Source organism: Pezoporus flaviventris, unplaced genomic scaffold, assembly GCF_033815535.1.
Source record: "Pezoporus flaviventris isolate CSIRO_AGI_PZ_B2104156 unplaced genomic scaffold, CSIRO_AGI_Pfla_v1 ptg000043l, whole genome shotgun sequence".
Taxonomy (NCBI): Eukaryota; Metazoa; Chordata; class Aves; order Psittaciformes; family Psittacidae; genus Pezoporus; species Pezoporus flaviventris.
Genome location: NW_026892591.1, coordinates 733056 through 757616, shown reverse-complemented (window position 1 = coordinate 757616; position 24561 = coordinate 733056). Strand labels below are relative to the sequence as shown.

At 50.7% G+C, this 24561-nt stretch overlaps 1 protein-coding gene across 2 annotated transcripts; it reads right to left on the bottom strand.

Moving 5' to 3' along the window:
* Nucleotides 1-1306: 1306 nt before the first annotated feature.
* On the bottom strand, nt 1307-19791 carry SCAMP4 (secretory carrier membrane protein 4). 2 transcript variants are annotated; one of them, XM_061466752.1, is made up of 8 exons: nt 19671-19791; nt 16152-16221; nt 15341-15396; nt 12997-13125; nt 9634-9790; nt 6514-6615; nt 5111-5228; nt 1307-4423 (listed from the first exon to the last, which is right to left on the bottom strand). In XM_061466752.1, exons 3-8 carry the CDS (start codon nt 15345-15347, stop codon nt 4247-4249), a joined length of 690 nt encoding a protein of 229 aa, XP_061322736.1. In that variant the 5' UTR covers nt 15348-15396; nt 16152-16221; nt 19671-19791; the 3' UTR covers nt 1307-4246. The 2 variants fall into 2 exon arrangements, with proteins under 2 accessions (XP_061322736.1, XP_061322737.1); XM_061466753.1 differs by lacking the exons at nt 15341-15396; nt 16152-16221; nt 19671-19791 and adding an exon at nt 14554-14739.
* Nucleotides 19792-24561: the final 4770 nt, after the last annotated feature.

Sequence of the window (24561 nt, the reverse complement as noted above, 5' to 3'; positions counted from 1 at the left end):
CAGCCGACAAGAGGGTGGTGGCGCAACGGCGTTGGCGTAAAGTGAGTTGGAGAATAGGAGGCTTGAGGCGAGCGACGTGAGGGAGGCTTTGCGGCAGCCAGGGGGCACTTTACGGCAGGACCGCGCTTGGCGGCTGCTGGCGGAGTCACCGTTTAACTCCGTGGTGCCCGGAGGTCGGAGCGCTCCGGTACCGGCCGTGGGGACAGGCCCCGGTACTGGCCGTGGCACCGCTGTAGGGTGAGCTACAGCCCCGGTGTGGGGTGATCGGTGTGGGATCAGGGAATAACCGGGGTGGAAAAGACCTTTAAGAGCATCAAATTCAACCGTGCCCAGCAGTGCCAAGGCCACCCCTGACCCATGGCACTGAGGCCTCGTCTCCACACTGTGTGAACACTTGCAGGGACGGTGACTGCAGCCCTGCCCTGGGCAGCCTGTTCCAATGCCTGAGCACCCTCTGGGGCAGGAATTGTTCCTCAGCTCCATCTAAACCTGCCCTGGTGCAGCTTGAGGCCGTTTCCTCTTGTCCCATCCCTTGTTCCTTGGGAGCAGAGCCCAGCCCCTCCTGGCTCCATCCTCCTCTCAGGCACTTGTAGGGAGCCATCAGGTGCCCCCTGAGCCTTCTCTTCCCCATTGGACCCCCCCCCACGTCCCTCAGCCGCTCCCCATCACACTTGGGCTCCAGGCCCTACTCCAGCTCCAGTGCCCTTCTCTGGCCCCGCTCCAGCAGCTCAATGTGTCTCAGAGTGAGGGGACAGTGTGGGATGTATTGACCCAGGTATAGGGGACAGGTCCTTATACACAGCTGAGCACACCACTACAGCAGAGCCCTGCATTGTTTAATATCTCCATCAGCAACACAGTGGGATCGAGCACACCCAGCAAGCTCAAGGACAGCACTGAACTGTGTAGCGTGGGTGACACACTGGATGGAAGGGATGGGAACCTAGACAGGCTGGAACCTCATGGAGTTCAAGAAGGCCAAGGGCAAGGGCAGGAGAAAGAGCTCAATGCTGGTGCTTGGGAGATGGGATCTTCTCAGCACCACCCACACCTCTGCTATTCATTCCCTTCATAGGGCGTAATAGCAGCACCTTTGGTAAATGCTTACTGGGCACCTGTAAGAGTACAAAGCACATTGTGCTGCTGTCACACCTGTCCCAGCACACAGGATGAGCTTCAGCCATAAACACGCTGTTGTTTTAAAGGAAAGAAAAAACAACATCAGGTGGGAGATACTGGAGGGAAACAGATTTCACCATTTCCCTCTGCCAGATCACTGTGGTTACCTAGGAACAGACTTCTCTGGTGCAGCCAGTTCTTCTCATCAAGCACAGGATGAGCATTTATTGTCTTGTGATCAGGAGAAAAAAAAACAAACCACAAACAAACCTCAGAGCTCCACAAGTGACAGGAAACATCGCACACAGACACGCCACGTGCTGCCGAGCACGACCAGGAGCCAGGTCCAGGTTAATGGTGTTAGAAATCTAATGTAAACACTTAAAAATGTACAGAATCCCAAAGAAAAAAATAAACCTAACCCACCCCAAATATGCCATGTTCAGGCAGAGTGTTGTCAGCTTTCTGGAATTACAGTTCCTGGCACTGAAAAGGATGGAGGGGGGATGAAAGGTGGCAGATCCCAGCCAGAGAGGTTCATCCAAGCTCTGTGGAGATCTTGGCAGTGTATATGAATGGGGCACGAGTTTGGTGTTCTGCTCCAACCATTTTAGTGGGCTCCTCTCTGGCATCAAGCATTTTCAATATGACTGGGGATGGGTACTTCAAAACAACACCAAGGGGGGAAAAAAACCCAAGGTGAAGCAGGATGTGGAGTCCCCAGCACTGCTGCTCAGTTTGGTTCCTCTGAAACCTCCAACCTCACACACTAAAAAAGCACAGACACCAATTCCTTCTGAAGAACTTTGGCAAGAGGCTGAGGATGGCAAGGGGCAGGGCTGGAGGGAGCATGGCACTCTGGAGCACCGTGTTCCAGCTTCCAGACATGGCCAGTCTTGGTTTAATGAGCCAGATTAAACCCTCCTCGCTCCCCTGTAGTGCAATTGTATTTCCAGGGAGTTAGTCACCAGGCAGGTCTCCTACCATTGATGGCAAAGCAACAAAGAAAATCACGCTTGACACAAGACAAAGGCACCTAAAAGCTTAACAATGGGGTTGGGTTGTGTTCTGGTAAATTCAAGCACATTGCACATTCACAAGGCAAAAGCCCTCACGCTGTGTTCCCAGCTCATGGAACCCCCAAGCATGAGGCAGGGGCTGCAGCAGGATGGTGATGGTGCTCTGCCCTCTGGGTCACGGTCACTTTGGCCCTAGTACCAAAGGTGTCACGCAGCCTCCGAGCTGTTCTGCACTCAGTATTTACTGTGTGACACAGGAAAAGTTAATAGAGCATTTGGGGAGTTGTGCAGGGGCAGTGGGGAAGGAAGAGTGCTGCTTTGTGAACGATTAATTCTTTAGATAAGGCACATGGAGAGACAGTTTTCAAAAGATCACTTGCAAATCAGTTCCACTGAGCCAGGACAACCTCCCTGGCCCTTTCCAGGAGCCAAGGTTGTTTTCCAGTTACTCAGTGTAACTGCAACACCTCTGGCAGCCTGTTGGCAGCCTCTGGGTCTGACCCACGGGGTGCCCAACACCTCCCAAGCCTCTGCAGTGGACCACTGTGTCCTTTACAGGACTATTGGCCAGAACTTTCAGAGCTAAAGACTCTGAACTCTCACTTCCTATAAAAAAATCTTGGGAATTGACCTTCCAGTTTTGATGTTTGAAAAAATAAAATAATAAAAAGAAATTCACAGCAAGCTGTTGAAGGGGAAGAAAAAACTGCAGGATCTGACTGCAGCAGGATCTGCTGCCTGGAGGACACAGGGGAATTGGATGGCTCAGACTCCAGGAGTCCTGATGTACATGCACAGAACAGAGATGAACAATGAGATGGATGCTGCCTCTCAGGGAAAACAATCCCTGCCAACAACTCTATCCTCTCTCAAGCTGCTTCTTGGAGAAAGGCAAGAATCAGTCTCTCCCTGCTCATACATGGAAGGAAAGTGCTGCTGGCTACACAGACACAGACCAGGTCTGCCCAGTAACACCAGTTACAAGGACTAACAAGCTTTCCTTTGCCTACCAGACCCCACTGTGTGGATTTCAACTACATCCGTAGAAGGCAGAATTCAAACTATTCATTGTAATAGAATTATTCCCAACCCACAGTGGGGGCCCAGCACTGAGATCAACAATTATCTTGCATCTGGGGGGGAGCTCAGAAAACAGGGTGTCCTAACAAAGCAAGATGTGTCTAGTAGGACATTCCTTGGGTCAGCACAAAACCTGGATGCCACATAAGTGGAAGTTGGATGGCATAGAGATCTTGTGCTGCCTATCTGTGATGGAGTGACCATCCCCCAGGCAGCCAGCTCCAAAGCCCAGCATCAGCCAGGTTCTCAGTAATGTTCAGTGGGCTTTGAATCAGGCTTTTAGCGAGCAATCATTAACCAAATGAGATGAACCTACACCTCTGAAGCATACAGATCCTTTTGGCAGCAGAGAAAACAAAACTCCTAAGCATAACAATAGTCCTACCCAGGCAAATGAGGACTCTTGTGGACTTCCCATCAGAACAACACTCACCCACAGCAAGCACCGTTATCTACAGGATTCTTCACCAGAGTGTGCAAACAAATGAGGCTGTAGATATTACAATACCTTCGATATCACTAGTACCAAATAATTTAGGTGTTGCATTTCCCTTAGAGTGAAAAATTCCAGATTATTCATCCAGGAGAGTAAACACCAGTTGCTACTAATGCTCTGATTGCATTTGTTAAGGACGACTCAGGTAGCGGTAGCTGATGAAGACTGAGCAGGGAAGGCAGAAGGAGCAGTTGTGATAGTGTGTGCCATCGTGGGGAAGTGAAGCCTCTTCACATAGGGTCACAAGAGGATTCCCTCAAGCAAGGGCAGGGAATGGTTGGTTCCTCAGTCTGCAGCGAGGCAAATACTGGTAATTCAACACAAACAAAAGACTTTCTGATAAGGCCGTGCAGTGCTCTGGAGGTGGCAGGGGCTGACAGCATCTATCTGCTGCAGAGATGAGGAGGCAAAAACCAAAAGAGTCCCCAAGGTGACTGGGGTGCTTGGGGAGGAATGCAAACGATCTTTTCCAATAACAATAATAAAAAAGACCAAAAAGAAGAGAATCCAGGCAGTTTGCAGCTCATGCTGCTTAAGGCCATTGGTTTCCCGGGGGATAGTTGGGTACTGTGGGATACTCTGGCAGGCTGTTCCCAGAAAAATTGCTGTACTGGGCCTCCCTGCTGGGGGGGTTCCTCCACGTGCCGCTGTTCCACTCATCCTGAGCTTTCTGAAAGCTTCCACCAGCCCCTCGGTAGATTTTATGTACCTAATGGATGAAAGAGAGGGATCAAGAAGAAGGTCAGCAACACGCACCCACACCTCTCTCCTCAGAAGAGCTGTAGCTACTTTGGTACTGCAGCATGAATTTGCTTCTCTCTCTGTAAAGAGCTGTATTTCCATGGCACAATAGCATTAAGACTGTAATAATACAGTGAACAGAGGTGTAAATTGGTAGTATCAACCCAAGACTTGAACCCAGTACAGCTGCAAGTGTGGGATTCAGGTCAGGGATCCCACAGCAAGGCCAGTGGGCTGAAACCTCTCTAGAACTGACTCTGCTGCTTCAGCAGGGCTTCCACCTTCCCTCCTCCTCCGCCATCAGCCTACAGAAGTGTTCCAGACCTACCTCCACATCCTGCTGAGAGAACCAAGGACCGCTTCCAATCCTGCCAGCCATTGCTCACTGCAGGCCATCTCAAGATGCTTCACCTTTACCATCAACGACTATCCTAATAAGCAATGAAGCTTGCTTCGAGTGCTGTGACAGGGTGACAACATCCAGCCCCAGCTGCCTAGTGTTATCTGGACTTCTCCTCTAGATGAGACACCAACTGACTGCTGTATAAAACCTTCAAAGCAGCGATGCCTTACGGTGGCTGCTAAGCTGCCTGTTCACATCACTGTGACACAAAGTGCGGAGAGGCCAAACCAGAGACACACATAAAGCACCTACCCTTATAATGCTGACGAGCATCGCAACCGCTGACATCGTGAACATGATGGCAGGAAAGAGCATAAACACAGCAGCTGCAATGTTGGTGCTGAAGAAAGTAATGGCTGCCAACCATCCACTGGAAGAAGCACAAATAAAGGAACAATATCATGACAGCTCTCATTTAAAGTGCCCTTATCACCAGAAAAGGTGGTTACTCATACCCAGAAATTACAAGGTAGCTTCAAAGCTCTTGAAAATTAAAAGAACAATGAAGACCTCAGAGCAGCCTTCCAGTATCTGAAGGGGGCCTATAGGGATGCTGGGGAGGGACTCTTCATTAGGGACTGTAGTGACAGGACAAGGGGTAACGGGTTAAAACTTAAACAGGGGAAGTTTAGATTGGATCTAAGGAGGAGATTCATTCCTGTTAGGGTGGTGAGGCACTGGAATGGGTTGCCCAGGGAGGTTGTGAATGCTCCATCCCTGGCAGTGTTCAAGATCAGGTTGGATGAAGCCTTGGGTGAGATGGTTCAGTGTGAGGTGTCCCTGCCCATGGAAGGGGGGTTGGAACTTGATGATATTAAGGTCCTTTCCAACCCTAACTATTCTATGATTCTACGATTCTAAAATGGACAGGATTAAACTGAGCTCAGGCAGGTACTTCTCCAAGCCCTCAAATCTCACTTGCCAGCATCCTTCCCTAACCCAGCCTCAGCCCTGGGGACAGCCAGCTGCACAGGCTTTGCACAGAGCAGGTTTATTCCTAAGGTGCTTTTGGTTGTGCAGAGGTCATGTGTCGAGAGACCAGAACTGGGATCAGGGAACGTGAGGGCCCTGGGATTTACACTGCATCCCTACTCCTCTGATGGCAATAATCAGGTAGGGCAACTGGAGAACACTGGAGAAAACAAAATGCTATACGGAGTGCTTGGACTTTCTCTTGTCATTTCAGCAGCAACTGCTCTCAAGTGTCTACAGACAGGAAGTTAAAATGCCAAACAATTATAACATAAGCAGGGACAGCCACTGAAGTCCCATTTATTTTAAGACAACTCTGACAATACTTCCTCTATAGGCCAACAGTGAGTCATCCCACACTGCTCACCATGTGCTATGAGGACACCGAGGGCAAGGCTAAGAGAAGATGAATCTTGCCACTGGCCAGTTAAAAAGGAATGGACATTGCAGGAAGATGCTAAAAAAGACAAGCAGGTAACAAGATATCCGAGTTCTGTCAATACAGCAATGAAAACACAGCTGTGTACTCCAAGAGCGGGTATAACTATGCCACAGAGGAAACCAGAAAGCTTCTTCCACTTCACCTTCTACAGACTCCCACCAGTTTCTCAAAAGTTCATGGAAGCAGCCCACAGCCTGAAACTCTCATGCCCAGGAGCTGAGTGCTGAAGTATGCTGCTTACCAGGCTCCCCAGCCGGAGAATCCGATAGCCTGCAGGAGTGTGAGGATGAACTGTGCACCAAAGATGAAGAAAAAGGCCATGAAATTAAAGGAGCTGTCTGACCTGTGGAGGAAGAGAGGAAGTGAGTGAGGGGGAGACAGGCACCTCACGTGGCTTCACACCGGGTGTTTGACCCCATCACACACAAACGTGGTACCTCAGAAGAGGTCCCTTTGCAGCTGTGTACTTTGAAGGCTACTCCTCTCTCCCTAGCAGAGAAAGCACACAGACCCATGAATCATCAGTGCCTCATCTCTTCCAATAAGCCTGGCTCCTGCAATAGCTCCACCAGAGCAATTGCATATGTGGTGACACATGAGGAGAGACAGTCTCCAGCAGAACAGAGGGCCTGAATCATTTCTCTGACCACTCATCCCAAGACAGCACAGCCTGACACCTGAGCAGCTCAACCACTAGCAAGCAGGAACAAGGGGGCTGAACACTGGCAGGCAGTGGCCCCATACACTCAAAGTGATAACCGAGCATGAGAATTCCAGCTGGGAATGTCTCACTGGCTGCTCATCATCACATTTATACACCCATGGTTAACATCCAGCACTGGGACATAATAGGAGGAAAAACAGCCACAGGAGAAGCGGGTGGTACCCTGGCTGGGGAAATGCAGAAGCAGGCTTTGACATCTCTGCAGGCTCCACATCTTCAGGATGCACAGGCTGAAAGCATCCCAAATATGTGAGGTCCTTTAATTTACGCAGGTGCAACAGGCAGATGACCATGGACACAAGGCAGCTGACCAGTTACTTTGAGGGCCTCTCTGTCAGGGGTACACTGGGCACTCTCCTCTCCTGCCCAAGTGTGGGCTCTGCCACAGGACTGCAGCAGAACATCTTCATCCCATTATCCCAGCTATGTCAGGCACATCTAAGACTTCCAAACTATCATTTTTAATGGTACAAACATTTCCCTTTCTCTCAGGAACTAAAAAGGCCCATGATTTACAGAAGAGATTTACAAAAAACACTTCAGTTGCTTATGAGGCAGCTTAGTGCAAGGGGGAGTTTACAAAAGAGCTCCAGCCATTCCCAGCTCCTGCTTAAGCCCTAAAAGTATTTAAATCTTTATGATTTTATGATCATTTTAATGTTTATTAGTATTCTAATCCTAGCCCCTGCTGCCTAAAGAGATGAGGAAGGAAGGACCCCAGGCTCTGAAGAGGCCAAGCAGGGGATCCTGGCTAGTCTGAGACAAGTGGAAAAGCCTCCAGCCACTCCGAGCCACGTGTCGGTCAGAGATGCTGGGAAAGAAATCTGTATCCTCATGATCCCACCCTTCAAATATCACCTCAGCATACAGCAATGTGAAAGAAATACTTTAAACATGGCCTGTTCACAGGAGAGCCTATCATAATCCAATTAACAAGGATTAGGCTCAAGGCTGAGCCTTCAAACACTCTTGCAACTACAACCTGAAAAGGCTGCAGGAGCCTTGGTTTGAAAGGATCTGTGGGAATTAGTGAGAATATCCAGAAAAGGTGATTTCAGCTGCAGCTTTCTGGTGCACATTTGCAGCAGCTTTGCCCTAGCACCAAAGCTCCGCAGCTGATTTCATTCTGGGTGCAGATGTGTGACAAAGCCTTTCCAGAAGCATCCTCCCAGCACGAGGCCCAGGGCGGCCTGTGCCCAGAACCAGAGGCAGCGAGTGGCTCTACCCTCACCGTCCTCATCCACCACTAGCTGTGATCCCCCAGTAACCTCCTGCCCCACTGCAGTGGTTTGCAAGCCTTTTCTACAACTGATGTCAAAGATCTCTGGGCTTGCCAGGCTGTCCCTAGGCCTTATTGTTTTTTTAACTGTAGAAGTCTTTACACAGAATAACCTCGGGGACCTTTCAGAATTCAGCTGCTTAAATGCATACAAACATTGAAGAAATCATTAGAAACAGTCCCTGGGAAGCCCAGAGGAGGTCAGTGGGGAGGAGTGATCTCTCCCAGACTTCAGAATGGAAACTGCTCTTTGCAGCACTTGGAGGCACTCGGGCTTCTGAACTTGGGATGGGGACAAAACCCCAGCTCCAGAGGGCAAGAGTTCAGAGCTTCTGTTTTCACGTCTTAAAGCTTTCAGAGTAATCCAACCCAGTGGCCTTCCATCTCCACCAGAAGGAATCCTCCCCTGTGCTCCATGAGGCAGTCACTGGTGGGTTAAGTCCCACCAGCACAAATGCCCAAGTGCTGTTTGCACACAAAACATAACTTCAGAAGAACATTTAAAGAACTAATTCAGCATGTACTGAATCGATAGGGCCCCACCTGCCAACCCCATTCCTGTCAACTGCTTTGGCTGTAATTTAAAGCAACTCCTCACAGTATCTGGTGAATAATCAAAATCCAGAGTATTCTGGTAATGGGGAACTAGAAAGAGCTTCACCTTCAGAGCCCAAATCCCTGACTGGGGTCTGGGGTCTGCTGGTGACCTGCAGAGTGACACAGGGCAGTTCCCTCCCTCCTCTGTGCCAGGCTGAAAACTGCTTGGGACCTTCATGGCTGTGACAAGCATCATGTATTGCCATGGGAATGATGCCTTGTGATCCACAGCGAGATGAGCAAATGCAAATGTTAGTAATTAAAGTGAAAATGTAGCATGGCTTTAAACAGTTGTGGAGTTTCAGAAGGGCTCGCTCCAGGGAACTGCTTTCATCTAGAAAGCAAAGCAGCCAAGCTCTCAAATACCTAGAGACAAACCCCACCAGAGTGCTCAAAAACTAATAACTTAATAGTTTGCCATCAAAATAAACCTCAGTGAAGCTTTAACAAATTAACATCTATCTTAATGCTACCCTGATATGAGGCTGCTGCTAAGCTTGAAGTGTTTAAGTAAAATCTGAATTTTACCCTCATGGAAGTGGCAAACCACTCACTGCTGCCCACTTCCAACCCGAGGCAGGTGACCTTCAGTCCTACGTCTAGGATTGAGAAGTAACCACATTCTTCTTCAGTTTGAAAGGAACCAAGACATTCAGATATCAAGTCCTTAACTTTATCCCAGACAGAGACATCCACAGGAGCTCTCCCCAGCAATATCCCTCTCCCTCAGAGGGAACTGAAACTAAACTACCTCTACTTACCGAAAGGCTTTGTAGGCAGGTCGGAACCAGCAGACGTAGCCACAGGGACTGAAGAGGATAAGCCAGAGGATGGCCAGACCAAAATTGACCCCGTAGCCTCCTCCGATCCACCATGCCAGGCACGCAATGATATTCACTACTAGTGTGATGCAGTAAACTGTAACAGGGACAGAGGAAAGACCGTGAGTTGTGCAGTTCCACATCTTCATGCAAAAAGGAAACAAAAACCCGGAATTACAATAGGAAGGGTCCACGCTGCAGTGGGAAACTCAAGCCCAGTAATGCAGCTTCCCCAAGGGAGTCTCAGGATCCTGCATGGCCCCAAGAGCTGGCAGCAGAGACACATCCATTTCCTAAGGGAGTGCTGCGGCAGAATGATGAGGAAACTCTTTTGGGACCTGCCAAAGGATGGGTAGTAAAGACTGCAAGCAATACAAGACTCAGGCAGGTATTATGATGACTTAAGAGCAAGGTTCAATTCCCACTTGGAGCAAAACCCCTTTACGAGAGGAGAGGGATGTAAAACACTGCCCTGCACCCAGCCTCAATGTGACTTTGGTCTCTGTGCTTGCTGAGGCTGCCTCAAGAGCTCTTACAGAGCCAGCACGCTGCCTTGTGGGCTCACTCTCTGCTTCCCTGAGCCCCTGAGGAACCCTGGAAGTTAACTTCAGGGCTTGAAAGTGCTGCCTTGAGCGAGGGAGAAAGCAAACTCCAATTAAGCTGAGAACATGGGACCATAGGGGTGGCTTAAAGGCCTTTTCACATCCCTGTTCCTGCCGCTTGGATAAAAAGGCATAGTTGACAACGGCCCCCAGAGCAAACCAGCGCTGGGCTAAGTAGACATGAACAAAGAGATGCTGCTCCCCTCTTTCCCTGAAGCTGATCATCCCTGCAGATGGGGGCTGCACACTTCTGAGCTTCTACAGTTGACCTCCATGCCAGAGGCTCTGCTTTCCTCCATGTGCTTCTCTCAGTGCCCCAGGGACTCCCTGCAGTGTCCTTGCATCCCCCAAGCTCTGCCAGTGTCGAAGGGGCTTGGCACAATTACAAGCTCCTGCTCTGGAAAACAGATGACAACTCTTAAAAATTTTGTGGTAACCTGTGAGGGTGCTGAGGCGCTGGCACAGGGTGCCCAGAGAAGCTGTGGCTGCCCCATCCCTGGCAGTGTTCAAGGGCAGGTTGGACACAGGGGCTTGGAGCAAGCTGCTCCAGTGGAAGGGGTCCCTGCCCGTGGCAGGGGCTGGAGCTGGAGGAGCTTTATGGTCCCTTCCAACCCAAACCAGGCTGGGATTCTAAGAACCTCTATCAATTAGCACACAAAAAATGAGAAGGTGGAGGGTCCAAGACCCTTGGGTCCCACTTGGTGATGAGCTCACAGGAACACTTTAGGCCCCGGCCTCATTTGTTCAGTCAAAATTAAATCCCTGTATTCCTCTCACCCATGGGAAGTCCACATGCTCTGCCCATTCCTTGCTTCACTGCATGTGGTGCTCTGCATCATGCCTGCACGTCACGGTCCAGCCTGGCCCCTCCTTCTGACTTCTATTTCCTCCTCTTGGCACAGACCCACCTGCCTCCAGCAGCCATGGGACTGCTGAACAACTACAACATTTTGTGGTTGTAAATTAATATTGATAGCAGTTGGAAGACTGTAGGGTGAAAACATGGATCCCAGCTGCTACCTCTGACATACACATTCCAGGAGACTTAAAATCAAACACTGGTTTACTACAAAGAAAATTTCTCCTGAGTAGCTAACAACAAGGCTTTATAGGCAGTGGTTTAGATGTACCTAAATACTGGGGGGGGAAGAATTTTAATGATTTCAATTTCATTTACACAGTAATCAGCTGGAATTCTCCACATTTTTTATTTTCAGAAGTCATTTATTCTCCAAAAGCTACTTAATGAAAATACCAAAGCCAGCAAGCCAAGAGCACCCAGAAAGCTTGAGGGAACTGGTGATTCCCCCAGGTAGGAGTTTGTTCTCCAGCAGTGGGAGCTCTGGTACAGGTTTCCTCAACTCACAACCCACCTTCATAAGATGTTCACATCCAAACAGGAGCATTCAACCTTCTAGCAACGGCTTTTATGTTTCTATCTTCAACAGCAGCATTTTCTTCTTTACTGCCTTCCTTCCTATGTGTCGCTCTCCATCCTACCCCAAAAAGTCAGGGAGACCCCAAAAGGAAGCCTGCTGCAGATGGGAATTTCCCACTCCTGGTGAAAATGCCAGGTTCCCCCAGCCATGGGCTCATGTCCCAAATGGCACCTTTCCAGCCTGCCATTAACTGGCATGAGGGACCCTTTGTCTAGGGAGAGCCGCAGACAAAGGCAGCTTTGCAGCATGCAACGTTTCAGCAGTTAGGCTGAAGGGACAAGCAGCTTCTTCAGGCAAGAAAATTACAGAGCTCATTTCAGCCTCTCTAAATAACGAAAGAACAATGGAGGGACAGATTATTCCATTATTTATGCACCCAAATCTCTCTCGTACACACATCCTATGCATCTGGAATAAAAGCCATGCCACCAAATGCCTAGCTGGCAGAAAACAAGCTTTCCTTCAGTGAGAAGGGTAAAAAAGGATGACAAGTGTTTTGGGGAAAAGAAGATAAGCAAGGCAAAAGGATTTTTAATCTTCCAAAGCCTTCCCCGTGCTTTTCAAGATCTGCCCCCCCCAGTTTCATTCCCATTTCATTCCTTGGAGAAGAATGGTCAATTTTCATTACTGGCTTTTGAACAGCTAAGCCTGACAAGACGAGCTCAGAGCCAGGAGGTCTGCTCAGACCGAGTATCAGCAAAGCACCAGCTGTGACCAAGAGGATCAGCACCCTTCTCCAGCAAGCCAGGGAATGCTTTGAGGCCTTGGATAGCTAAGGAAGAGACACTGTATGGCTAGAGACACTGCTTCAGTTGGGAAGGGAAACCTGTGGATGGCACAGACAAGGGGGAATTTTACCCTTCCCTATAGCAAGCATATGGGCCACATTTTCTTGCCTAGAATTTTCCTACTCATCTTACTTCAGGTGAATTGGGAATTACTTTAAGAGGGTTATTTTGGGGGAGTAAAACATCACTTAACATTAACAAAGGTATTAGATGTGGTCTGCTTTTTTGTTCCTCAAATTTACTAATAGACTTTTCTAGCACCCACGCTCTCTCCAACAGCTTATCTGTGGCAAAGATTCAAGGCACAGCAGCTTCAAATTCAGGCCTAAAGTTGTATTACAGTGTTCTAAGAGGAATCATTGTTTCTCATCAACTAATTGCAGTCAAAACTTTAAAGCATGTAAATCACTGAGATCTACAGGGTTTTTACTACCTATATATGTTTTCCCAGCACAGGTTTCTTATTCAACTTACAGATCCATACGTGGTAGATTCTCTTCACCAGAGACTGATAATCGATGGGAATTTCATCAGCAAAATTCTGGTAGAAACATGGTTTCAGTGGGATGAACTTGGGGAGCGGTGGGAAGTTATTCACCTTTTCTGCAACAGAGAACACAGAGGTTAGCTGAATGCAGAAACATTCTGAGGGTTGAGCAACAGCCTCTGCACCTTCCCAGGACACATCCATGAAACCTCAGGTTGAGGGGTCTCATAAAAACCAAGAGGAACCATAGCCAGCTCTGGCCATTCATGTTACTCACTGCAGCATGTTCATCCTCACCCTGGGGACCAAACCTTTGGTTCTTCCTCAGCAGTGAGCAGCAGCGCATGCAAGGCTTGGAGTGAGGAACAGAGGTGAGCTAATAAGTAACACGTGGATTGGATACCTTTACACATCCGTGTAAAGTTGTGCCAAATGTGCTGCAAGACAAAAACCTTCAAGTAAGCCCCAGGAAGGGGGAGATGCCAGCAACATCTGGGGAAACAAACTGCACAGAGGTGTTGAGTTCCAGCCTCAGAAAACCAAAGCAAGAGGAAAGGCTGGCAATTGCCCAGGCAAGCAGACTGACCTTCAGACACAAGCTCTGAGTAGGTAGGCTTGCTGGTGCATGGATCAGACCTTAGGACCTGTAATAGCTATGTCCCTATAACAGTAGGAAGGGTGCCTTTGGGAAGCATCTCAAACTGGGATTTAGCACTCGGACATGATCCCGTTCAGGGAAGACAAGTCAGGTGTCAGGGATGATTTTGTTGTGACAAGACTCTTTAAAAGTCAAGTTTTTCTGTCAGGTTAAGCCCCAGGAAAAATTAAATAAATGTATAAACCCTAAAAAAAAAAGCTTTGCATGCAGATACAATAAATCAGCAAACACTGACAAAAGTGAGATGGTGAAGAAAGCCTTACCTTGGAAAGAAACTGGGGTTTAAAATCAAGTCATTAAATGCCTTTGGCCTCTGTATTTAAGCTGCCGTCAGCTTGCAGCCAGATGCGTAGATCTGGGCCGTATATGTGCCTGGATGTGTGTTTCTACACGTTAGGGAATGTTTGCTCTTGCCTTCCAGTGCTGATTAAAGTCTGATTGCAGGGCATTGGGACTAATTGTCTCTAGTCTACTTCAGCCCCAGTAAACAGAATGAAAAACAACCAGAGGAGGAGATGAAGAATGTCCTGGGAAAACCTCCAAATGGCACAGAAGACAAGAGGAAATGTCTGAACAAGAACTGTCAGCACAAGAGTTCCCCTTCTCTTGCCATTATCTCTGTGTGAACAGATATTTAGCAGGAGCAGCTCCTGAGCCTCATTTGAAGGTTGGCAGGGAAGATCCTAAAGCTGCTTTAGGAAAGAAAAGGCTTTTCTTCATGCAAAGGACAGGCACATTTTCACACAGAAAACATGAGGAGGAGAACGCCCACTGTGAGTACATCAGAACTAAATATGGAATCCTGGCTGAAGTCACCAGCCCAGTTTGGCTTTTCAGTAGACTTTTCCTTATCAAAATAAACACGAAGTCTTCTGTGGCTCCTCACCCATCTCCACTCAATGCATTTCACATTGAGATTCCTCCTAAAGTTACAGGTTAACAGATACTGCTGACCCCATCACAGGTAGTGCTGATGTCCCATGGCTGCTTTCAAAGTCCATAGGAATTTTTGGTCTCCTGAGCACTAATTTTCTGTTTGCTATAAACACCTAATGGGCTTTCTCCTGGATTGTCTGTCTCAGCAGCATAGAAAAGGACATACCAATGCTGGATCAAAGGACAGGAAAGGAAGGAGCACAGCTTTTAAAGCTCTCTGGGGAGGTCAGTATGACCAAATCCAACTGAGAGCTGGGCTTGTTCTGCCTGGAGAAGAGAAGGCTTCAGGGAGAACTTAGAGCAGCTTTAGTGCCTAAAGGGGCTACAAGAAACCTGGAGAGGGGCTTTGGACAAAGGCCTGTAAGGACAGGACAAGGGGAATGGCTTGAACCTGCCAGAGGGGAGACTGAGATGAGCTCTTAGGCAGAAGCTCTTCCCTGGGAGGGTGCTGAGGTGCTGTCCCAGGGTGCCCAGAGAAGCTGTGGCTGCCCCATCCCTGGCAGTGTTCAAGGCCAGGTTGGACACAGGGGCTTGGAGCAAGCTGCTCCAGTGGAAGGGGTCCCTGCCCGTGGCAGGGGTTGGAGCTGGAGGAGCTTTAAGGTCCCTTCCAGCCCAAACCAGGCTGGGACTCTGTGACTCTAAGATTAACTGACCAAAGGACAAGCAGATTTTCTAACAATCATCTTTTTTGAATTTTTTTTTTTCTCCCTCCATTGCCATATTTTGAGATCTCTTACCTGCCATTTCTATTAGGAGTGCGCCCTAGTGAAGTTTCAGACAGAGAGCAACAGATCTACGGGAGAAAGAAAATCAGGTCAGCACAATACCTAAAGGCGGCCAACAAGAAATCTGGAGGGACATTTTACAGAGGCATGCAGTGACGAGACAAGGGGAATGGCTTGAACCTGCCAGAGGGGAGACTGAGATGAGCTCTTAGGCAGAAGCTCTTCCCTGGGAGGGTGCTGAGGAGCTGGCACAGGGTGCCCAGAGAAGCTGTGGCTGCCCCATCCCTGGCAGTGCTCAAGGCCAGGTTGGACACAGGGGCTTGGAGCAAGCTGCTCCAGTGGAAGGGGTCCCTGCCCATGGCAAGGGGGTTGGAACTGGATGAGCTTTAAGGTCCCCTCCAATCCAAACCATTCCGTGGTTCTATCCCTAACCCAAAGACTCTCCCAGAACCAGGAGCATCACCGGTGCAGTTTGATAGATTGTGAGCCCAGGGTTCCCACTACAAATTGCTCATCCCCAGTTGCTCAAAAGCACAGTGGAACCTCACAGAAAGGATCACAATTCCTCCTTGTTCATATGAAGCACCACCTGGTAGCATCTCATTCAACACAACCCCACTGTCAACCACTTTTAAGGCTTGTTTTACTCAGCAGCAAACAACTGTGCTCTTAGCAGTACCTGGCAAAGGTTGAGAATGAACAGACAGCCACTGCCAGAACACATGTACCTTCTGGCTGCAGCCAGACAACAAGCTGAGACAGACAGGTCTGGGTGGGACGCAGCAAAGCCCATACACTGGCAGAGAAACCTGCACGAGTTCACCAGACTTAATGCCTCATTTAGGGGTTGAGATGTTGTGTTGGCTCCTGGCTCTCTGTGGACCTTCCCACTGCTGAAACAAACAGATAATCACTGTTAGCCAGGAAGTCGACTGTTAAAAAAGAATCAGCTGGGACACAAACCCCATCAACCTCATTACTTTAATAATTCTGCACAAACCCTTCTTTTTAAATGCAGATTCATTCTTCCTGTCACCACCACTGAACATGACCATCATTCTGGAAGAATCGAATCATGCAAAGTTTACTCAGCATCAGCCGTGTCGCTGATTTTGGCAGAGCTGAACACACAGATGAAAGCCGCAAAGGTCTGTGCTGAGCTTTGATTCTACCCCTTCTTCCTAAGGATAAAGGCATCATGTGCCCCTACCTGCAAATCCCAGAATTCCACAAACCAACCCCCTAATCCAGCACTACAGAACTGGCAGGAGTTATCCAGAATGAAGGAAGTCTAGACTGAAACCTGCCCCTACAAAAACACAACAAACACCCCATGCTGCTGCCAGCACTGAGGTCAGAATAGCTGCACTGTATCCAAAGCCCCTGGGATTTACAGCAGCTCATTCCCCTTTCCTGCACCTCTGTGCCCCATGCACGGTTGGGAGGTTGCAGAGTTTACACTGGCACAATCACATTGCTGGGGTTGAATTTACTTTCCTTTTTAACTGAGCTGCTGGAGCACAGTCCTTGGTGGAAACAATGGCACTCTGATGAGAAGTGCCACCTGTACAGGCAGCTTGTTCTTCCTGTACGTAGAGATGCAGTTATATCTAAGCTTTATGTCTACAGAGAGGATAACACATTAGTTTGCCTGTACCAGTTTAAAGCAAGCAATAATGTGGACAGGATTGCTATGGCACTCGTGAGCTGCTCACGGCTAGGGCATTCCCTGGGGAACGCTGCAGCCTCTGGCTTTCACACAACACAGACAGGAAATTTCCCTGTGTGGCTTAAACAACTTCAAGTCAAGCTCCAGCTGTAAGGTCCTGGCATAAGGAAACAGATTCACAGCAAATACAGGTATAGAAATAGGTATCACCCCCCACACATGAACTTCTGCAAGATACATCGAAACAAGCTCTCTATTTACTGGATCATTTTCTATTTAACTGGGAATAGAGAAAACCCAACATCCCATGCTCCAGAGATTTTTTCATCTATATCCCACAACGAGGAATGAGGGAAAAACCACACATACCCCAAGGAAAGCAGTCTGTGAAGTGAGCTTCCTTTTCCCACTGTGCTCATGCGCACTCAATGAATAGCTCTAAAGTTTACAGGCCAAGGCACATGACTCACAAGAGCCCACTGGAGACAGTGGGAGCTTTTCTTCCCCAGTGGTTCAAAGACAAAACTGCCCTGTGCCATTCTAAGGGGCAGCGCTTCCCTTTTAAACCCAGCCCCGTGTGCACGCAGCAGTTTTTCCAGGCAGACAAGGGCACGATGCCCTGGAGTGTGATTTTTTGTGTGAAACACGTTTCACCAGCTGAGATGAGGCAAGATTCTGTGAGGGAATGCCCGCGGCAGTCTGCTGAGGCACATGATGTGAATGCATGGATGTTGCTGTTTGTTTAGCCTGTTGATATAATAGTAAGCAGTCTCCTAAAAGAGAAGAACGTGGTAGGAGAAATACATAAAGGACAGACCAAAGGGAGAGTTCTGCCAGGGAGGTGGGAGAGCTGAGCTCATTCCTGCTCTGCCATAAACCCGCCTGGTCACCTAAGACCAGATTTACAAGACACTGGCTCCTCTCTTGCCACCTGCAGCCAAACTCATCCCGACGGCCTATGCTTTCCATGCACCAAATCCACCAGCTTCTCAAGTCTTGCTTTAGGCTATTTTCTGCACTGCTTTTAGGTTTTCATTCTGGTACGATGAACGCGGCGAGGTCAAGAGCTTCTACGCAGATCTGTCCCCAAGGGTTTAATCCAGAAGCAAATCAAGGGGCAGGATCTGTACATAACAGCAACGGCAGAAGAGCTTGCCAACACTCCCTCATAGAGACAATGATTTAATGATTAAAGCACAAGCATTATAAGAAGACCTTGGGCAAAACACACATCTCCTGAAGTGCTTTGTGCTAGAGAGAGCAACCACCAGAGCCAGGCTTTCGGAAAAGCAAATGCCCTAAAAGCAAAGGCACCTGCAGGGATCTGGGAGATGTGGATTTGAAACCATCAGACTCAGCAGAGAACCAGCACAGCCTGCAGTGTTCCCAAGACAAGCCAGTGCCTTGCTTGTATTCCTCTCCAGGGGCATTTAAAAACGAAGCAGTGACTCTGCCCTGGTTTTAAGAGAAAAGGCTGGGTCTGAGTCTCATTCAGATGCCCAACTCTTACCAGGCCAGCCCAGAGAGCCCAAGGCAGCAGAGGTCACACTCTACAAGACACCAAAATGCTTGGCTCAGCTTTATGAGCCTAGACTTTGTAGAGCTATGGCAGCACTGCTGCTGAGAAAATGCACAGGAAACAATGAAGTTAGCAGGGTCAGTGTCCTCCCATGTCAGTCTGACACACAGCTCCATGTTACCAGAGCATCCTGCCTGAACAGGGTGTTTTGCTGCCTCCCTTTCCCCCACCCTGGAGCAGAGGAGCAGAAGCCTTAGTAAGGTACTACGGAACCCACAGCAGACAAATACTGACTGTGGTACAAGTGCTTCAGAAGCAAAGCTTGGTGGCTCAGGGTCAGAACTGCAGAAGGCTCAAGAAGCATTCAGGGCTGTATTGGATGGGGATTTGAGCAACCTGGTCCAGTGGAAGGTGTCCCTGCCTGTGGCACGGGGGTGGAACTCAATGATCTTTAAGGTTCCTTCCAACCCAAACTATTATATACATAAAAGACAGCACAAAACACACATGTTCAGGACACAAGCCTATTCCACCACTTGGAGTGGCCTCACACTAAACACCTGGGCTGCAGACAGCAGCACCAGCAGTTCCATCACTCACATGAACTGCCCCTGTGACCGGCCTGCGTTTACCCTGCCTTGTCCCCTTGGGGGTCCCGAGACCCCCAAGCACCGGCCCTGATGTCCCGGTGGGTTCCTCACAGGGCCGGGGCAGATTCCCGAGCACCCTCCGGAGAGGACGGAGCGCAGCGGGGTGCTCCCAGCGGGGTCGGCAGCAGCCTCCATACCCCCGCCACCACGCTCGGAGAGGGGGCACGGGGACCCGCCTGCAGCACGGCCCGCACACGCTGGCCCCGATCGCTGCTCCCAGCGGGGCTGACCCCAATGCCGCTCCCCGCCAGGGCTGGCCCCGATTCCCCTCCCCACAAGCGCCTTCCCCCCGGGGCCTGTCCCCGAGGCCTCCCCTCCATCGCCCCTCACCGCTGCTGCCCCCAGCGCTGCCCCCGCTCCGCCGGGACCCCCCCCCGGCAGGCCCCGTGCCGAGGTACCTCCGTCACCGGCCGCCCCTCCCAGGCCAGGCCGAGGCACCGCGGCCCGCCCGGTCCCCCCCCCGACCCCATCGCCCCCCAGGCTCAGCCCCGACCCGGCGCTCACCGCTCTCCCCTCAAGCCGCAGCGCCAAGACCCAGCTCCGGCGGGCTCGCCGCGGGGCGCGCTGGGAAATAGAGTCCCGGCAATGGCCGCCGGCCCGGCGCTCCCCGCGGCGTGGACTACACTTCCCAGCGTGCCCCGCGGCGCGCCCCCCCTCCCACCACCACACGTCACGTGAGGGAACGGCCGGGATGGGGCGTGGCGGAGGTTGCTACGGCGGCCGGGAGGGGCTGGGCATGGAGTCAGGGAGCGAACCGGGGCGGAACGGAGCGTCAGGAGCATCAAATCCAACCGGTCCCAGCAGTGCCAAGGCCACCCCTGACCCATGGCACTGAGGCCTCGTCTCCACGCTGTGTGAACACTTGCAGGGCCGGTGCCTGCAGCCCTGCCCTGGGCAGCCTGTTCCAATGCCTGAGCACCCTCTGGGGCAGGAATTGTTCCTCAGCTCCATCTAAACCTGCCCTGGTGCAGCTTGAGGCCGTTTCCTCTTGTCCCATCCCTTGTTCCCTGGGAGCAGAGCCCAGCCCCTCCTGGCTCCATCCTCCTCTCAGGCACTTGTAGGCAGCCATCAGGTCCCCCCTGAGCCTTCTCTTCTCCATCTGAACCCCCCAGGTCCCTCAGCCCTTCCCCATCACACTTGGGCTCCAGGCCCTGCTCCAGCTCCAGTGCCCTCCTCTGGCCCTGCTCCAGCACCTCAATGCCTCTCTTGCAGTGAGGGGACAGAACTGAGCACAGGATTCAAGGTGCAGCCTCACCCGTGCCCAGCACAGGGGCACAATCCCTGCCCTGGCCCTGCTGGTCTCAGGTCCTCATCACCCCATCCCCTCTGTACCCCTTCACACCAAGCACAGAGCTGGGGGGCTGCTGCCACCGTGCTGGTGGTCTGGGCACACAGGGGGTTTGGGACAGGGTGCAGCACCCTCAGGGGACGCGCCAGCACCGAGCTGCTCCTGAGCCACGTGCGGGCTCCATCTCCAACAGCGTTACAGCAGCCAGCAGCCAGCTCTCACCACGGCTTGGCTCCAGGGTTAGTTACAGCAGTTCAGAGGATCATTACATTATGTCTGAGCAAACGCTGAGGCCTTCACACCCCAAGTCTGCAAAGTGTCCCTAAAATACAGGTCTTGGGGCTCACTGCTTGTGTTCAGCCCCAGCTTTCCTGAGGTTTGCTCCCCAAAACAGGCACAGGCAGTGGCACTGGCTGCAGTACGGGCCAGCTGGGCAGATGTTTTGGGAGGCCTCCTGTCTCCATCCGTTGAGAAACATCATCCAGGGAGACCTTAGAGCAGCTCCAGTGCCTGAAGGGGCTGCAGGAAACCTGGAGAGGGGCTTGGGACAAGGGACAAGGGACTGGCTTGAACCTGCCAGAGGGGAGACTGAGATGAGCTCTGAGGCAGAAGCTCTTCCCTGGGAGGGTGCTGAGGCGCTGGCACAGGGTGCCCAGAGAAGCTGTGGCTGCCCCATCCCTGGCAGTGTTCAAGGCCAGGTTGGACACAGGGGCTTGGAGCAAGCTGCTCCAGTGGAAGGGGTCCCTGCCCGTGGCACTGGATGAGCTTTAAGGTCCCTTCCAGCCTAAACCATTCCATTATCACAGACACGCGGGGAATATTCCAGCTATAAACCAGTAGAGGTCACTCCGCCCCAGTAAATCCAGCGCTGCTGGAGACGTGTGGCCAACAGCAGGGATGAGGCAGTGGGGGGAAGGTGATGGACAGTGGGATGGCAAAACCCAAGGACGGGGACATCGGCTACCCAGAGCCCCCCAATGCAGGCAGCTCCCGTCCTCGCTGTGCTCCATGTGGGACGGACACACTCGGGTGGTCCCATCCTGCCGCTGCTTAGTGTTTGGTGTTCCAGGGTCCTGCAGAGCCCGTTCGTCCGCTGCTGTTAACAGTGGAACTGAAAGTTCATTTTCCACAAACACGGTTGAAGGAGTAGCTTTTTGCAAGGATTTTTAAAGCAGATTTCCCGAGTTTTATTGATTTTATTAAAGATAACTTACCATGGAGAAATGTGTTCGTTGCTGTTCCCATCTCTTGGTTGCAGCCAGGTTTTATCCTGCGATATAGAAACTCTGCACGTGGGACCCATGAGGAGGACGTGTGCTGATCCTGGGCACGGCAGAACAGCACCATTGTGGAGCTGGTGAGGTGAGGCCGAGGATTTACTGAGCCTGCAAGTTACCTGCAGGTACAAGGATTCCTTCGCATTGCTCTGCTCCACAGCTCCAAACAGCTCCCGACAGATCCTGATGGTGCTGAGGGACTCAGCTGCTCTGGATTTGCACAGGGAGTGTGCCCCCAGGTGAAGCAGAGGGGAATCAGGATGAGCTTTGCATGCTTAATACCGAGAGGTACCTTTGAACTGTCTGCATCCTGATGGAGAGGAGTCCTCGCATTGCAGTCCTAGCATCCTTTTATCCGGGGTGTGCATCTTCCTTCCCTCCCTCCTGGGCCTGGGCACTGTTTGAATCCATGTACCCTCTGGCCCAGAATGGGTCCCCAGCACAGGCAGGTGCTTGGTGCTGCTTGAACAGGTTTCCTAGATGAAGTCCCTCCTGGATCTTGGGTCTCCCTCGGAATGCTCTGGCTGGAGGATGATGCACAGTGCTTGGGAAGCACTTGCAAGTGCTCTGAACCCAACGCACACCCATGGCAGACAAACCCCACCTCTTCCCCTGCTCACACCAGTGTGTGCCTGCCTTTAAGTGAACCAAGAACCGTCGAATCCCAGCCTGGTTTGGGTTGAAGGGACCTCAAAGCTCACCCAGCTCCAACCCCTGCCACGGGCAGGGACACCTTCCACTAGAGCAGCTTGCTCCAACCACTCTCACCCTTGCTAAGAGTCTGGAATCCCAGTCACTGTTCCCAACATTATTCATTTTGTTACCTGCTAAAACAGACTTTATTTCAATTCCTGTGAATTCTGTGCAGTACACATCGCTAAACCTATGGAACACACCTCAAAACGAAAGGGTTGGGTTGGTTGTTTCTTTTGTCCATACATTATATTACTTTTTATTGAATGTCATCCAAAATCCAGACAACACCTTTGTCCTTAAATAACCGTTTCTCCCTCCCCTGCCCTCCCTTCCAAGCTGACTGGTCCGAAAGAGGACGTTTTATTTAGTTCTTTGCTTTTCTTTAAAAAAATAGAAATTACAATCTTACACGACAGAACATTCCATGAGAACAGAAGCATCTGCCTACATCTAAAAACAGTTCCAGAAAACCTGTTGGTATCTACAGGTAGGTGGGTGTGGAGGGTGCTGAACGGAAAGAAAAGTGGTTTCCATTCCTTCCTTTCATTCATAGAGATAAAAAAAGAACATAAAACCGACTGAAACTTTAGATAGTTTTCTCTTTTGCACCAACATTCACAAGAATATATTATATATATATATATTTTATCCATTTTTATACACAGTGTGAGGGTTCTGGAGGTGGAAATGCACACTCAGCTAAACTGCCAGAGCGAACAAACACAAAATGCATCTGCGTCTGGACAAGAGCCATCCCTCGTGCTGAGGCTGCCCCGCTCACAGGAACCACTGGACATCGCAGGTCAGCGGGATGGCAACGACCCCGAGACACCAAGGACCTGAAGCTGGGGGGCTGGGGGCTCCCATCCATCATCTCCCCCAGCCCCACGCAGCTCCGGTGCAGGGAGAGCGGAAATCTCCCTTTTCCAGGCAATTTCTACCCAGGGTTTTCCATTCGCTCCTTCCCTACAAGCTCGATGCCTGCCTCTGCAGAGCCACTGCTCTCGGTGGCACAGGGCGAGCGTGAGGGACCTTGGCACAGCCACCGTGGCTGAAAGCAGGGGCTGCAGCCCCAGAGGTGCTCCGGGGGTCCCTGTCACCCCTTCCAACGCGTGCCACCCGTGCCAGGCAGGAGACAAGTCGGTTCCTGTAAAGAGAACTTCAAAGTGCAGGTTCCCACAGTTTGGCAGGTTGAGTTACACACATTTAATGCTTCGAGTCTTCCCGAGATTCCCCACAGGAATCCCTTATTGCTCAGAATCCCGAATCTCTCCCGTGAGGTGGGTGCTGTGGCAAGGGCTCCGTCTTCTCCCGATTTAAGGTGCTTTCTTGGTTTCTTTGCCAGATGAAATGAGAACAGTGACATTGACCATTGGTGCATGTTGGCTGACGGATGCTGAGGACATAAATAAAGGTGTGTGTGCTTCCCCCCCCCCCCCCCCCCCAAGCATTTCAAACCACCCGAGGCTGTTTCCTCCAAGGGAGTGCTGCTGTCCTGCAGAAACAGGGGGCAAGAGCCCCTTCCTCAAAGCACATCGGTCTTCTTGAGTGCTTTTCCCTGCAGAGAGGAGCCAGGAAGCGAACGGTGCTGTCAGAAATGATGCTTCAGGAAAAGGCACAACCCTCTAGATGAACAAGGCAGTGCTGACTTCTCACTCCTGTCCAAGCCTTTAGGATCCAAGAGGGTCAGGAAACAAGCACGGTGCATCCCCACCCCGGCGAACACTGCACTGGAGAACAACACATTGGCACTCAGCATCAGCAACCTTCACCAGGGACCTGGGCTCCAGTGCCTTTGGGAGGAGAAACAAGGCTGACCAACTCCAATATGCTCTGAGAAGCAGTTCAAACAGTGGTTAGCAAAACCAGAAAGCACAGGGCTGTATGTGGTGGGTGGCAGCTGCCAGGGAATAGCACGGTCCCTAAATTTTCTCTGCCTTATACCAAAGCAAAAATCCCATTGGTTTCCTGGTGAGCCTTTCCTGGTTAAGGTTGGTCCACGGTTTTCCATAGGTCTTTAAACTGGAAACATGAATATCCCCTACATGGCTAAGAAAGCTGCTGGCTTAGTTTAAGGGATGCAGTTATGGAACTGAAGGTCTTCGGCTCACACTTGGAGATGATCCGAGCTGCC